The sequence below is a fragment of the Hydra vulgaris genome, chromosome 05 (assembly GCF_038396675.1).
Source record: "Hydra vulgaris chromosome 05, alternate assembly HydraT2T_AEP".
NCBI lineage: Eukaryota > Metazoa > Cnidaria > Hydrozoa > Anthoathecata > Hydridae > Hydra > Hydra vulgaris.
In genome coordinates this window covers 7,869,504-7,887,276 of record NC_088924.1, presented here as the reverse complement: position 1 = coordinate 7,887,276, position 17,773 = coordinate 7,869,504, and the positions used below count along the sequence as shown (strand labels likewise).

Sequence of the window (17,773 nt, the reverse complement as noted above, 5' to 3'; positions counted from 1 at the left end):
ATGAGCATCAATTCTAAAAGCAAAAGTGAGAGAACTTGCTCAAAAGAATAATACCAAAGGATTTCAAGCGCTTGATTGTTGGCTTGATTGTTGGAAAAAGATGAGTTTCTTTTAAGACAGTTTGTGGAGAAGGTAACTTTTATATAGCTGATATGAGCACATCATGGAAGGGAACAAATCTCCCTAGATTTTTATCCAAGTATAAACTTAATGAAATTTATAACACAAATGAATTCGGATTATTTTTTCATATGCAACTTAATAAGTACAATCTGAGGCTTGTATAGGAAGAAAGCACAGTAAAAAATTCATATTACTGGGATGGCCAGAGCAAATACAGTATGTGATAAAATTCCTATGTTTGTAATAAATAAATTAAAATCACTTCGCCATTTCAATAGACTTTGGCACTTACCTTGCAGATACAGAAATCAAAATAAAAGCTGTATGGATAGCGAACTGTTCGAAGAGTGGATACAGGATGCAAAGTTTACAAAAGAAAAAAAGAAAGTAGTGCTTATGATAGATAACTGCCCAGCACACCCGAGGAATGATAATCTAAAATCTATTGAGCTCATTTTTTACCACAAAAGCCATGTCTAAACCTCAACCAATGGTTAAGGTGTTATATGCTTTTTGAAAGTTTATTACAGATCTTTGGCATTACTAAGACTGGTCATAGCTATCGATAAAAGAAAAGATCTTCCTATTTTTCGATTTTAGATGCAATGAAATGCTGGATCTTGCATGGTACAAAGTGAAAACATTGATTATCATTAATTGTTTGCAAAATCAGGAATTTCAGAAGATCTGCAGAAATCTGCCCATTTGGATGAAGACAACAACCCATTTAAAGAGCTTCAAAATCAAATAAAAAAACTTGATAATTTTTACCCTCCAGATACAACAGCTGAAGATGTCATTTCTGTAGATTAAAACTAAATGAGCACAGTACCTTTACTAACAGATAAACAGTTGATAGAAGAAGCAAAAAAATGCAGCAAATGAACTTGATGATGAGGAAGATAATGATGATAATGCGATCAATCCAGTTTGCCCAAAAGTTACTAATATTCAGGAAGCACTGCAAGTTTTGCACAACTATATGCCTTAGTGGTAAGGATTTTCAACAAAAGCTCAATGTAGTGTCAATTATATTTGATAGAGATATTTCTTTAAAACTAAGACAGAGTGACATTAGAACATTTTTAAATTTATAATGTAATGCTTTTACCTTTGATATCAAAACTTTTGATAACTCAAACTGTTTTTACTTTTCGGTAAAAGTTTGTGTTATAGAATGTCGAACATTCCTAACTTGAACTATTCTCTCAGTCCCTTACAGGTTTGAGATATCGGGAGTTCACTATATTAAAATAGAGTTTAAAAAATTTGATCAAACAAATCGTTCTTTTTAACAATTTTTCTAAAAAAAGTTTCAATGCTTGAATAAATATCAGAAAAACTACTAATGTTGAAGATTGTTATCTGATGTATTTGTGATACAATACAAAACATTGCAGTGTAAAAATTAAAAAACTATTACTTAAACATAATCAATTTTATTTTATCCATTTTTTATCTAAGTATTGAAAAACCAAATAGGTCTTAGTAATGGTCCATGGGGCAGCGAAGTCTAGCACTTATTTCAACTCTTGTGTGTATGTTTGTAAATATTTTACTAAATAATTCTTAAGTGTAGCATAAATACCCCAAAAGTTTCACTGATTTCTCTTAACTTTAATAAAACTATGACTAATGACTAAATTCTTAAAATTCTGATGGTCATCGAGCTAAAAAAGCTGAACAAACAAAACAATAATTACCATAAAACTTGATTTATTTTTTATAACATTTTTATTCTCTAGCCTTTGATTTTTAGTTAAATTTTTAAATTATATTCCATTATTAAGTTAAATATAGTAGCTGACTGTTTTATCAAACTAAAAATTGAAATTAGTAAGTTTTTTTCAGTAAAAATATTTGAGACTAGGACTCAAAATATACATTGTTATAAGCATGTCATGCTTTACTTTTATATTTTATATGAAAATTTTTTAACCTTTAAAAAAAAAATTCCTCTTATTAAATCAGGAAATACTCCGTTTTTTTAATAAGGCTAAAAAGCTCAATTTATTTACAAATGTCTTGACAAATGAAATGCTTTTGTAACTAAAAATGCTATTGTAACTAAAAATGCTATTGTAACATTGTAACTCTTTGTAAATGAAATGCTATTGTAACTGAAAATGCTATTGTAACATTGTAACTCTTTGTAAAGGTTAAAAAGTAGATAATAAAATATAGCAAAAACATTTGCTAAAAGATAAAAAATTTTATTTTATTTATAATCTGCACAAGATTTTCCACTATTTAGTACAAAAAAGATTATATTTTTTAGCAAATGTTTTTGCTATATTTTATTTTTTAAGTTTAAATAAAGTGATAACTACAATTTTATATAAAAAAGTTGGTGTTTGTAAAAGTAAAATTCTTAATGATTGAATAACTTATGTCTAAATTAAAAATTTTCCATTTATTATTCTATTATATGCAATTATTTTTTTAATTATATTTGATCCATTATAAAATATAATTTATTAAATATAATTAAAATTAATTTAATATAATAAAAAAAAGAAATGATCTTTAAAAAAATTACATCATAAGCTTGTGATCATCAGCAACTGAACCAAATAAACTTTCATGAAGCAAATGCCATGATACATCTTCTACAACATCTGAATGACCATTGAAAATACGTGATGCATCAAGCATCTTAGCTTCTTTTGCAGCATTATTAAGATCCCATAAGCAAATTGTGTGATCATCAGATGCACTTAATAAATGTCCTGATAAATTAGGGTTCCATGACAAGCCATAACCTTCTTTAGAATGACCTTTTAAGCGTAGCTCTGGAGTGCATCCTGTAGAAGGATCTAAAAAAAGTGTACAGATATTTTAAATTTTCAGTTAAGATTATATATGCAATAAGTAAGTCATTTTTTTATAATTCAAGGAGATTATAAAGAAAGCGTAGTTTAGCAGAGAAAAAAAAAGGTTATTAATTTGTAAGACTATTTATATTATTTTATACAGGGTTTATAGCAATTTTCAAAATCAATTTTCCCTGAGTATTCCCTGACTTTCTAATGTTTTCAAATATTTATTCCCTGATTTTCTTTTGTTTTCAAGTATTTATTCCTTAAGTTTAGTTGGTGAAAAGTATACAAATTTCCCTGATAATGTTGAAAGATATAATATGCTCACAATAATAGCTGTGACCAATTCATTGTTTTACAAGTCACAAGTCTCTATAAAGTCTTTTCACTTAAGTCCTAAGTCAAGCAAGGCCAGTTTAATTTAATACTCACTCAAGTCAAGTTCCTTCCTTTATCTTGCTTTCCTGATTCATATAATTTACAATCTTTTAAGTTGTCTGCCAATCGTTATCTTGCTCTATAAACTTCATCTTTTCTCTTCCAGTAACTCCCGAATTTAATAGTGGTTGTTTGCAGCCTTATTGGAAGTGAAGATGTTAAATTAAAAAGACTGTAACTCCTGACTTAATAAATAAACAACTTATAGTGTATTTGCAATCAACTAAATCCCATTTCATACTTAAAACACATTGAAAACTTAGATTTCAAATACATCTATACATTGCATTTAAACTAAAATCTGATTTATTACATTTGCAAAAAACTTAACTTAAAAGGCTGTCAGACATCAAAACCCAATGAGGACACAGTAAAACGTTAAAAAACATGATAAAAACTATTCTGCACAATTAAAAAAAGAACTAAGAAAAAATAATTTCACATCTTTTTTCTCCTAAACTTTTTGTTTTTAAGTCCGGCAAATGCCAAAAAGCAACATGTTAAATGGATTTAAACAAACTTAACTTTATGTTGCTGCATATGGTTACTAAATTTAATTTATAATAAGATTTTAGAGCTTGAGTAAGAGACTCATACCTTGAAATAAATTTCAAGCCAAGTCACAAGTCATTGGCATTAAAGTCAAAGTCGAGTTACAAGTCTTATTTTAAAATGTCAAACTATGTTAACTCTCAATAATAAAAAAGATTCAAAATTTGGATATTGCAAAATAACTTCTAGCTGAATATAAAACTAATAATCAGCTTGAATGATTTTGAAAATATTCTGAGTTTTCCCTGATTTTCGGGATTTTATGAAAAACCACCCTGACTTTTCAAAGTTTTCATTGATTTTCTATATTTTCAAAACATTTCCCTGGTTTCCCAGGTTTTCCTGAGTGCTATGAACCCTGCTATATAATAAATATATAAGTGTAGTATATTATATATTATATAATTTTAATATACTTATATAAAAAGTTGACCTTGTTTAGAAAACCATCGAGTGTAAACATAAAAATTTAGTATACATGGTTTAATGAGTGTATATATAAATATAAACAACAGATTTACCTGGTTTTGAAGGATGTTTTGTATAATCAAATATCAAAACATCAGAAGTTGGAGTCTTAGTTGCTATGACACACGGATTTTGAGGCATATAACGAGCTCTATATATCAAATATTTTACAACTTTTTTAGTGCATACTTCTTTGTAATATAAAAAATAATACATAATAAAACACAATATAAAACAACATACAATATATAATTATAACAGTCTTGGTCATAAAGGTGTGCAATCGCAATTATATGTCCACGCAAATAATATAATGTTTTGATGTAATATTTGATAAATGTAATAAATGAAAAATATTTTTAAAAACCAAAACTTTGATCTTTACGAATGTTTTTATATTATTGAAACACTTTTAAATAAAGTAACAAATCACAGCTGATTTTTTGGAATGGAACTTTTTTTTTTTTTACAAAACTTTACAAAAATGATGCATTTCTGACAAAAGAAAAGAGAAATTTGAAATGAAATAAAAATGATTTAATTAGTTTTCTTTTGAAGAATTCTTCTTATGAAGAATTTTTAAGAATCTTCACTTATTTACTTCATTTAATCAACAAAGCATTTTAAAGATCTCTATATTTTACCTTTATTATGTATTACTTTTGACAAATAAATGCATTTTTAAATAAATGTAGGTTTAAAAAAATGGAGGTTTAAACAAAGCATGAAATAGTTTAAGAATTTTTTTTAAATGCGTAATTAGTAAAAAGAAAAAAAACTAATTTAAATTAAACATGCATTTTTATCAAACAATCCTTAGAAGTTATTGCTTTATTATAAAAGGTTTTCCATATTATTGAAAAAACATTAGTAAAGATAAAAGAAAAATAATGCTTACCAAACAAAATTAAAAATTTGATTAGTCTTAGTTTTTTTAGGTTTATTTTATTTGAGTTACATTTTTATCTTTTACGTTTTTGTTTTGATTTCTCCTATGTTAAGATTACTTTTCTTTTTAAAAAAAAGATTTTCTAATAGTTTTTTTTTTGTTAAGTTTAGATTAGTTTTTCAGCACGTTTTGAAATGTTCAAATTTTTAAAACATGTTAACAGCCATGGTCAGAACATCAAAACAAAATATTATTTTAGTGCGATCACACGCCTACCTGAACAAGATAATATAAATTTGTTAGTATATAAACAATACTAACATCAGAAAAAAAATTACCTGTTTACTTCGCCTTCGTGATTAATTTTAATTTCGACATCAATTTTTCCGCTTACCGTTCCAAATCCGCCAAACTCTATTTATAAAAAAATTAAAAACCATCATGAAACTTTTTTAACTTTAACTCTGGATAAATGTAATAAATAACTATGATTGCTAAAAATATTTCATGAAATTAGTTTAAAATGTTTGAAAATTCACTCAGTTAAGTACTTTTTCAAACGAGTCATCAAGTGTGCTAGTGGTGTAGTGTTAGAGCACTCGCTTCATAAGCGAGAGGTTCCGAGTCCATTCCGTACCACATCCCTGGTAGTATCGCGCTTAAATTGTTTCTTTGTGCAGGGGCCTTCATCAAGGTTCGTATTTCAGAGTTATAGAGTTGAGAAAGGGTTATAACCACAATTAAGTATAACCACAAATAAGTAGCCTCCTCGCCTGTAGTGAACAAAAAAAAAAGTGTGTTTTTTAAAAAAGTCATCAAGTAGGTTTTTCACTGTCATCATGTGTGTTTTTTTACTAAGTTATCAAGTGTGTTTTTTTACTAAGTTATCAAGTGTGTTTTTCACTAAATAATAAAGTGTGATTTTTAAAACAAAACAAACAAGAATTGAGTTTTTAAATCAATTTTAATAACTCATAATTTAGTCATAAATTAGTCACCTTTTTCAGGCAAATGCTATAAGAAGTTAACTATGACTTAAAATAATCTTTTTGGAAAGCCTTGGGAAACATTGAGTAAGATATCTCAATAAAACACTTATCTTGAACAAAAGCAAACTGCATCCAGCTACTGTGGTATAGAAAGCTATAAATTGCACCTCTTTGGTAATAGCTATGCAACTCTTTCTATTATCACCTAATAAGGGTACAACTTAATTTAATGGTACAAATACCTGGTGGTAATAGAATTTCTCAAACTCTTTGAAAGCTGGTGGCATGTCATGCATGATTTGGATGCGCATGTAAATTGATGAGCATTGTTAAGGCCACATAAAAATCTTATAATAAAACAAATGATTAGCTTATTGCATAGCATGCAAAATACTACCTTTATGTCAAGTTCGTTACCACAGTTGCTACCACAATTTAAATTATCTTTCACAAAGAATTGTGGTTTTAAAAGTAACTTTTTGTATCACACATCTGATCATCATTTTCTCTTTCGGCAAATACTACATCATATAAATTCTAAAGTTTATATAATTATGTAAAGATATTGTATGCTAGCATCTAAATAAATAGCAAACACATATGGTTATATTCATATAATTATTTAATACATATGCATAAACGTGCCTCTTATCTAACAATCCTAGATCCTCTACCCAAGTAGGTATAGAAGCTATTATTCCTTCTCATCCATTTGAAGTCAAGTCTCATTCTAATTCATGTTTTTTCCCTTCTTGTTCAGTTGCTATATTAAACCATAATCAATTTGGTTATCTTTTTTACGAGAACATCTCACTTAAAAATTGTCATTTTATTATAGCTAGAAGTCAATTTAAAAAAGTCCTCTGTGATGCTTAGGTCTGTTCTTATTAGCTCTCCTAAGTATAAGGCAGAAGTAATTGCAAAGAACTTGTCCTTTAATTCCATTATTGAATCTAATGACCATACTCTTTGTGGCATTCCAGTTAAATAGGTCAGTTCATTGATGGACATCGAATCAGCTGTCATCGCAAAAGTCAATATTTAACTTAACACTTTTACAGCCTGTGGTTCAGACAATATTTTTATCATAGTGTTACAAAAGTGTTCTCTTTTTGATTCTCGCTAAACTATTATTAAGTGCTAAATAAGTGGTTCCAATTTTTAAAAACTCAAGAAAACACTCTGACCCTTCTTACTATCCTATGATTAGTTTTCTGTTTATTATTATTCTCTTTATTTTTTAATTAATATTTTTCTAACCACAGTTTTATGGTCATTTTCGAAGGTCTACACTCTTCATTTCCAGTAACTTTAGGGGTACTGCAAGGTTCTATGTTTGCTCCTGTATCGTTTCTTATCTACAATAACTATCCTCCTGACAATTTTACATTTAAAGTTGCTCTATTTGCCAATAACTCAATTTTATACTCTAATCTTGACAAAAAATCCTCACTTTTTGATCGCTTAGAACAAGCATCCTATCTTTAATTTGAATTCTCTTCTATAACAGTTTGGTGCTTGCAGTGGGTTGCAGATTTTAGCGCCAACAAAACTCAGTACTTTACTAATAAACAACTATTACAATATAGTTGACATGTTCAAATGCACATTGTAAATGTAGTTCGACCAGCTTTATTTACCAAGCTGAATTCATTCTGCCATCATCGTAAGATTGCATCTCGTTTTTTTTTGTAAAAAAAGAGATGCAATCTTACAAAAATTGTAGTTTGGCTTATCATTCAGCAAAGACACATCCTTATATTGTATCTGTCCCTTCATGAAACAAAAATGTTTATCAATCTAGTATTTAATAAATAGTCAATGCATGCATAAATTTTTTAATACATGAAGTATTACAAATTTTTTCATAGCGTCAGCTATCAAACTCTGCTAAATCTTATAACTACACCATGGCCCGGTTTGTCTCATTTTTAGCCGGGTCTGAGGCCTTGGTCACTTGTTGTCATATGTATTGCTTTGCGATACCAAATTTTGAGTGAGTTTATGCTATCATTTTGCAAATTTTTTCTTCTTTCACCTCATTGATCACATAATCCACTTGTTCTGGAAGTCTTTTTTATTTATTGCCACTCCAACTTACTGAAAATTCCTTTAACTGTTACTCAAAAATCATGAATTTTGCACTTTTCTGGACAGTTGGGAGGATTCATATCTTTAGGAAGAATTTTTATATTATTACCACAAGAGAAACTTCTTAGAGTATTGAGAAGCAGCTAGATTAAACAAATAAGCATTTGTGCCTTTTTATAAATAGCAAAAGAGGCAGATTCTATAAGTTAACAAGCTTCGCAACCCTTTGTCATCTATTGGTTGGCAAAGATGTAGTTATAATACATTGTTTCCAGTTTAGGATGCTGAATGTTGGATCTTGCTTGTGTCTCTGTTTTTAAAGACTAGACAACTCGTTTTATTATCTCCTAATGAGAGTACAGCTCTACAACTTAGGTTTTAGTTCTGAGGCCTGTTGGTAGTTAGGTTTACTGAAATCTGTGGTAGATCTCAGAGAGGTTGATTCCATCAACAGCGGTAAAATATCAGAGTACTAACAGTGCCATGCTTTTTTTTTTTGCCTTTTTCAATCTCTAAGACAAACTTGCTTTCCAGACAGTCCATATCGTTTACATTCTATATTTAACTTATGTCTTGTTTCTGACCCTAGTCCGTGCTTAATTTCTCCACATTCATCATTAGGTACTTCTGATCACGATTTGATCTCCCTTCAAAACTATTATCTCATTCTTCTTGATGATCAGGATTTCCTTATCATCGTACCTCTTAAAACTACCTCAAACTGGAACTTTTTCCTTGATTTTCGTGATGGTTAAAAATAATTCATCTTTATTTTAACTTCTTGGATTCAGGCCAACATGGTTATCCTCTGATTGTGCTGCTGCAATTTCCAATCATAACAATTATATCCATACCTATCAACAAAACAAATCTCAAGAAAATAGATGTTTACTATTGCTAGAAACCATTGTAAAAAGGTTTGGTCTAATGCCAAAGCCCATTTGTTTCTGATTATTTAAAGCCCACTATTCTCAGGTTAAAAAATCTTTTATATTTTTTGTATTTGATCTCAAAAATTAGGCTCCAGAGACTTTTGGAGAATCTCTTACAGTGTCTATAAAAAGGCCAAACATGTCATTCCTCCTCTCTTGCATGATTCTGATTTTGTTACCTTACCTAAGCACAAAGCCGAATTGCTTGCTATGAAATTTTCATCAATCTTATCTCTTGATTCCACTAATCAAATCCTACCTGACAGGCCAAAAAAAAGGTCAATCTATTGCTTGACATTCGTATCACTCCAGCTTCTGTACCTAAAGGTAACATCTTTAAGATTATTGAATCATTTCTTACCAATCTTAGTATAAAAGTTGTCCTTTATTGACAGTACTCTTCATATCCTGTAACTTCAGGGGTTCCTTAATGTTCTATCCTTAAGCCCATACTTATTTTTTTAATTTACATTAACAATCTCCCAGAAATTCTCACATATAAGGTATCATTGTTTGCTGATGATACTACCATTTACACTTGTCTTGATAAGAAGCCAACACTCTCTTGTCTTGATAAGAAGCCAACACTCTCTTTTGGACTCTTGTTTGGAGGTGGCATTTGAGCTTGAAAAGGATCTTACTTCAGCTACAGCATGGAGCTCTCAGTGGCTGGTGAAATTTAACTCAGATAAACCTCTTTTTTAGCTAATCATCATTGTAACAACCTAGATCTTCCTATATTTATGAGCAGTAATGTACCCAATAAGTTATCTACCCTTTGTCTACTAGGATTAACACTTACTTCTGATCTTTTTAAGAAACCATATATCAAAAATAGCATCTGCTATGGTTGCATCTCTTTATCGTGCTAGTCACTTTCTCACTCCCATTTACTCGCAAACAATCATTGTAAGCATAGTTGGACCTGCTCTTGCAGTCAATCTTCAACAATTGTCACATCATCGTAATGTTGCTTACTTTTCTCTTTTCTATAAATACTAAAAAAATTTTCTATCAATATACAAATTTTTATTTGCCTAGTTTTTTTCCTTGAACATCAGCTCTTTGGAATCTGCTCCCTTCATCATCTTTTCCTGATTCAGTGGTGTGCTGGTCTAAAAAAACCTGTGGAATTTTTATAGAAAGGAGTATTACCGAGAGATTTTACCATATATCCTTGATTTGAGAGCCCATAAAAATATAAAATGTTTTATACCAACATTTAACTTAGAGTAAACATCAACATTGATATTATTGCCTAAATATGTGATGAAAGATTTTAGGCAGGGGTCAAATGTTTGGGAGAACGTAAAAAAATTAATGGATAAATTTTGTGACTGTAGAAAAATTAATGGATAATTTTTATCTCTTAGTCTAATAGCAATTTCTTTTGTTAGGGAAACTATATCTTTTTATATTCAAATAGGACAATTTATTTTGATAATTAATTAATAATAGATAAATTGCTTTTACAAAGGTAGATTTAGGAAAAACTTTTTAGATAAGTTTTTTTTTTTAATCATTTTTTGTCCTTTTGAAAATATTTTGACCACACAAAAAGGTCAAATAACAAATTTGACGTTTCAATTCTATGGTTAAATAGCAATTAAATAATATGACAGTCGACGAAACAAGTAATGACTAAATTTAAAACTAAAAATTTTTAATAGTTTTACAAGTAATTTTTTAATACTTAAAGATTTGCTATCATGAATACTTTTAATTAAAAAATTTCGGGATAGCAAATTTCCATCTGACTTGTTTACCCCTTGATGGGGTTTCTTTAATTTATTAAAACCGTTAAAAGCGACTGAGGTGACATAATAAAAAATATTTTTTGTTATTATTTTTGAGGCCAATGTTAGATGTTGGCATTTTATTATGCAAAATACTAATATACTAGTGCTCAAAGTTTAACACTTTAAATAAGATAATTTAAAAAATTATTTTGTGATAGCATAAATAAAGTGAAAAAAAATAATTTGCCGATCATTTAATGAATACAGTAAAACAATTTTTCATCCAGCCTTTATAAGATAAAAAGCTTAAGGCCATGTGTGAATGAATGGTAATGTGGGATCCTACATTACCTTATTCATTCCCGTTATTATAAGTCATATGTTAATCAATATCTTGCTTGATAAACTTTATCTTCTCTCTTTCAGTAACTTCCAACTCTAATAGTGGTTGTTTGCAGTCTTGTTGGAAGTGAAGATGTTTTTTTAAAAAAAATAACTTTTGGAGGCGTTCTTTAATATAGATATTGGAAGTCAAGTTCTCCTTTATAATAAAACAAGAGGACTTCATACCGCACTGCAAATTGCTTTTCACATGAGGAACTTGGTGCAAATTTTAATTTCTAGGCTGCTGTTTGGTGCATTTTTTTTTATGAAATGCTTTAATTCAAGCATTTTTTTAGCACTTTTTGGCATAAGCACATAAAAGCTTGAGCTTTCTAACTAGATCTCTTTATGGCTGGTTTAGATTCCTTGCTACTGAACTGAGAATTTCTTTCTTTATTTTTTTTAAAATGGTATTTCACTTTCTCTAAGGTCATGAAGACCACCACAGTCGGAGAGGCTACTTAAGTTGAGGTTACAACCCTTAACTCTATAACTTCGAAAAACGAACCATGACAGGAACTATATATTCGAAACACAAACAAGGCAATTGCACTCTTTTCAAACTTTAATTTGTTTTAGCAAATTCACAAATCTTTGATTTTCAAACAAAAAATTTACCAACACAAATAAAGGTAACAAAGTAACATTTAAATAAAATAAAAGTTTCAAAAGAAAGCATGTATAAGCATTATAAAGTGATCATAGTTTAGGATTTTCAACATTTTTTAGGATTTATAACTGGATTTTTCAAGTCCACTCGATTTTATGTTTGACAGATCCACTTGTTTCATGCTCAAAAAATTCAAATTCTTTTCTTTTTTTCTTCACAAACATCAATGCTTTGGAATTCCATCTGTCATTATAATTTTCTGATTTATTCAATTTACAGTATTTAAATTAGACTGTCAAACCATTTTCTTGCTCTGTAACTCAATTTTAGAAACTCCCAACCTAAGTACCAGTTGCTTGCAGCCTTGTTGAAGCAAATTTGTAAAAATAACAACAAAAATAATGTATTTTTGCCATAACACCTTTAAAATACCTCTTAAACTATTCATAATACAATTATCTTTTAATACAATGCAAAAATGAAGTTATTAAGTTACCTCCTCTATCATGATCATAATGACTGGCATCAAAATGAGTTTCATCATTTGGTAATTGTACAGTTGCTATTACAAGATGGTTTTGCTCATCAGAACTAAAATTTATCAATAAAAATCAAATTAAAACCAACAATGAATAATCTAAACAAGCTTAAATCAAGAAAAATAAAAGAAAGCCATCAACTTACGTGTGTGTTCCTAATATCAAACGATGAACAGAATAGTCTTTACCTTCAGGCCTAAAGTTTCAACAGAATAAAGCATAAAATATCTGCAGAAACTCAAAATTAAGTCAATTAAATGCAATTAGTATTTATTTAATTAATTTAAATTGAAACAAAAAAACAATTAAAAAAGGTTACACACAGCACACAGGATGCAGCAAGACTTACTAGAAGATGAAGATGAGACAAAATCCTATACTTGACTAAGTTTTAACTAATTATAAAACACAAATAATATATAATAAATGAATTATTTTAGATAATATAAAGCACATTCTACCACTTGCAAACAGCTGTTTTCAAGTGATGGAATATGGATAATGGAGTGGTTGTTTACAAGTGATAGATCCTGAATAATGGAGCAGTAAAAAAGAGAACAGAGAGAAACGAGAGCAGAGTTCATTAAAAATTTTACTTTTACTTTGCTCTGTAAACAAAATAAATTAAAAAACAAAAAACTTTAACTATTTGAAAAATAAACAATTTTAACGTAGTTGTACATTTATAACACAAATTAAATATATGCATGTATGTGTGTATACGTATGTATGTATGTATGTATGTATGTATGTATGTATGTATGTATGTATGTATGTATGTATGTATGTATGTATGTATGTATGTATACACACACACACACACACACACACACACACGCACACACAGAGAGTATCACAGGAAGGCACACCATTATATAACCACACTTGTTTTGAGGACTTGATCACGGTTTTAAACATGTTTTCAAATTTTGAAAATGCACTACAAAAACTTACATAGTATATCTTATCTAAGAAAATACTTTATTTCAAAAAAGCTAAAACATGGCAATGATACTTTAAACAAAAACCATTATCAGTGAGGTGTTACTATATCTAAAAATGTTTCTCTAATATAAAAACATTAGTTAAGAAGTTTCAATGTAATTTATTTCTCGGTACAGATATTATTTAGAATAGTATTTATTCAGCGCATTTTAAAAATGCTTTCAGAAATAGCCGCGGTCAAATCGTCAAAGCAAAATGTTATTTGCCTAGTCATATAAGAGCGGGCGGTCGCACACCCTCCTGTGAAATACAGAGATATATTAGTGCCGTACCCAGACATAATCAGACAAACGTTTGACTGGTATGGGCTCCTAAACTATTGTGTCCAAATAAAAACTCCATAAGTTATAAATTTTAATATTAATAAAGTCCAACATTAAATATAAGCAAATAAACAAGTAAAAAATTATTACTGTTTCGTTTTGTTTTTCATATAACTATGAAATTTTATTCCATAGTTATATGAAAAACATATGAAATGGAAGAAGGGGGAAGGAAATTAGAGAGGGGTAATGTTTTTGTGATAACTCATACATAACTTGTTACTAAAGAGTTATGTTGTAATGAGGGGCCTAAAACAGTTGAAAATTAGTTAAAGTAATTTGAGGACGAACCCATGTTAAAAATTAAATAAATTTAAACAATAACTATAACAAAAACTACTAATGAAATTTGAACTCATAATTTGAAAAATATTATTTCTTAATTAATTTTCTCTTAAAAACATTTTATACATAACACAATAACATTTTGTTTATTTTATCACAATTTAGTTTTTTTTTTATTTATTTATTTGTTAGCAAAAAAGTTATAAAAAACAAAAAATAAAATAATAAACTTACGACTACAAAAGTAACAACACTCACTAAAAAAGTTTAAAACTATAATAGTGTTTTATATTACTTTTATAAAACACTTATAACTTTTCTAATTCATTTTTTGTTCAAACAACATAAGTAATTCTAACTTTTAATTAAAGTTGAAAAGCATCAAGTAAAAATGGAGTTGATATTCAAATAATATTAAAAACTTTAGGAACTTAAACTAATACATACTTGAACGAAAATGTAAAAGTCAAAATGATAATTTTTAATAAAGTTTATCATTTCGAAAAATGTTACTAATGGTCTGTAAAAACACGCGTAATTTTTAATATCAACCAATTAAAACTTTAGATTTTAAAATTAACGTGCGTTTTTACGGACCATTAGTAATATTTTAGAAATGCTAAACATTACTTATAACACGTATTGGCATAAGTTCCTAAAGTTTTTAGTATTATTTGACTATCCACAATATTTTTTTTAGATGCTTTTCTACTTCAATTAAAAATTGGGATTACTTATGTTGTTTATGATTACTTATGTTGTTTGAACAAAGAATGAATTATAAAAGTTATAAATGTTTTATAAAAGTAGTAACACTATTATAGTTTTATTACTTTTATAATGCAGTTAGTGACTAGATTGTTATTAATTGTGTAGCTGCAAGTTCATTGTTTTGTAAGTTCATAACTTTTTTGCTGACAAATTTAAGCTAATTTGCTCCATAAAAACTAATTATATATATATATATAGACACACACACATACACCGGAGCTATTCTAGTCTGTTTTTAACAGCATCAACCGTATTTGGACGTCGCATAATTGAAAATTTGAGGAAATCCCCACCTACCCACCCTGCTAAATTTTGCCGAGACAGGGGAATACCGCCGCCCAAATTTCCTCGAATTAGGATTCTACAGCATCTTTTTTTTTTGGAATGCGATTTAAGATTTTAAACTTTTTTGTTTAGTAATATTTAAAGAACTCTATAGATATTTTTAAGTGGTATTTTGATGAAGTAGTTAACGTTATAAAAATTCTTTACCATTGCAACAAAAGTTTAAATTACAATTACATAAAATATGCTCATTATTTAACTTTAAATTTAACTTTTCTACAGGAATTATTTCATTTAATTATTAATAATCTTAATTATATTAATTATAATAATCTTATAGGTTTAAATAATCATTTAAACCTATAAGATTATTATTGCAATTATTTTATTTTACTAGAAATGAAATTCCTTGTAAATGTTACATCTGTAAAAGATTTAAAATGGCGTTAAATCTCAACAGTATTGTATATTATTTTATTATCAACACTTTTACTTTTAAATAAAATTATAAAAAAAATTTAAATTGCACTTTTTTTTTTTAGAATATTTAAAGATTTTAGTTTATTACTCACTGACTTTTTTGAAATAAAAAATAATTGTAATTTATAAAACTGTTAATAAGTATTCCAGAAATAAAACAGATTATTTTTATTCATTTAGATATAGACAAAACATGATTGTATCAAATGTTGAGAAAACAAACAAATATTTTTATATTTTGACTATGTTATTACATAATAATATTCATACATAGTTTAGATTTAACTATTCAATTATATTAGTTTTGCGGTAATTTAGCAAATTGCAGTAGTTAAAAAAAGTTAATGTCATAAACTATGAAAAGCAAATAAAAATATGAATATGAAAAGCAAATAAAAAGTTTTAATATATTAAAAACTGTTACGCAAATGCCCTGAACATTTTGATTCATCAAAAAGCCTGATATATATATATATATATATATATATATATATATATATATATATATATATATTTATATCAGGGTGTTAACCAGCTTGATGTTTTATTGGGTGTTATATAACGCATATAACGCGGAATTCCCAATTTTTTTAAATTTCTTAAAAGTTCAAAAAAACGTTAAAAAAAACAACAAACTTTAATCCTATTATCAACAGGCTTAGACTTTAAGTGTTACGCAAGAAATGTAGAAATACATAGTACACAAAACGTTAAAAAGTTAAATCCATCTGTGATAAATAGTATTGATAACCATAATATAAGAAATTATAGCTTCCATTTATAGGATTTTACTCATATTTTAATAAATCTAAAGTTAATGAAATTATTAAAAAATATTGTAAAGATGTTATAATTAATTTAATTTTCACTACCCACAAATTACAAAACAGTTTATGCATAAAAGATCCACTTCCTAAGCTGCTCTAATCCAATGTTGTTTACAAATTTTCTTGTGCTAGATGTAATGCCAGTTTATATTGGAGAAACCTCCAGACACTTAACAACAAGGATTTATGAGCATCTTACAAATGACAAACAATCTAATGTTTATAAGCATTGAATTTTTTCTGTTAATTGTAAAAATCTAACTATAATTGTTTTAAAATTTTAGATACTGCTCATAACAAATACAAATTAAAAATTAAAGAAGCACTCCATATTAAATGGGAAAACCCATCTTTAAATGAACAAACTGTTCATTATAATATATATATTTGTCTATCTAGTTTTTTTTTATTTTTTTGTTTTTTGTATTTTTTTTTAATTTACTTAAAATTTTATTTTTATTTTTTTTTGCTATTTACGGTATCATAATTTGTATTATAATTTTTATTGGTTTGTAACAATTTTATTTGTCTGTTAATGTTTCTCTGTAATGTCTTCAAATTTTGATTTTATATTTATATCCAGAGTTTTAAATTGTAATTTTATCTACCAGATAAAAAAATATATTGTTTTTTTATATGTTCACATTATCTTTAAATTGTAATTTTATCTACCAGATAAAAAAAACATTGTGTTTTTCTATATGTTCACATTATCTTTAAATTGTAACTTTATCTACCAGATAAAAAAAAGTATCGTGTTTTTCTATATGTTCACATTTATTGCTACTACGTTGCTCAAGAAATATATATAAATTATTATATATATATATATATATATATATATATATATATATATATATATATATATGTTTATATAAATATATACATATATAAATGCATATATAAATATTTACATATATAAATGCATATATAAATATTTACATATATAAATGCATATATAAATATATACATATATAAATGCATATATATAAATATATATATATATATATATATATATATATATATATATATATATATATATATATATATATATATATATATATATATATATATATATATATAATATATACACACACACGCACACAAAAACTTAACTAAATGTGTGTTTAGATAAATACTGTGATGTCACACTAAAATACCCTGCTGCCAGGCTTTGCTGCATAAGTTACTTTAATTGGGTGTAAAACTTGCAGAGATTATTCA

General features: G+C 27.3%; 1 protein-coding gene across 1 annotated transcript in view; it reads right to left on the bottom strand.

Annotated features, from left to right (window-relative positions):
* LOC136071829 (histone-binding protein RBBP7) overlaps positions 1–17,773 on the bottom strand; it is a 49,572-nt gene that overhangs the window by 18,798 nt on the left and 13,001 nt on the right. The window contains exons 3-7 of the mRNA XM_065797276.1: positions 12,719–12,769; positions 12,531–12,625; positions 5,628–5,703; positions 4,454–4,551; positions 2,663–2,939 (exon numbers count right to left, since the gene is read on the bottom strand). Coding sequence (XP_065653348.1) covers positions 2,663–2,939; positions 4,454–4,551; positions 5,628–5,703; positions 12,531–12,625; positions 12,719–12,769 — 597 coding nt within the window. The remainder of the gene's footprint in view (positions 1–2,662; positions 2,940–4,453; positions 4,552–5,627; positions 5,704–12,530; positions 12,626–12,718; positions 12,770–17,773) is intronic.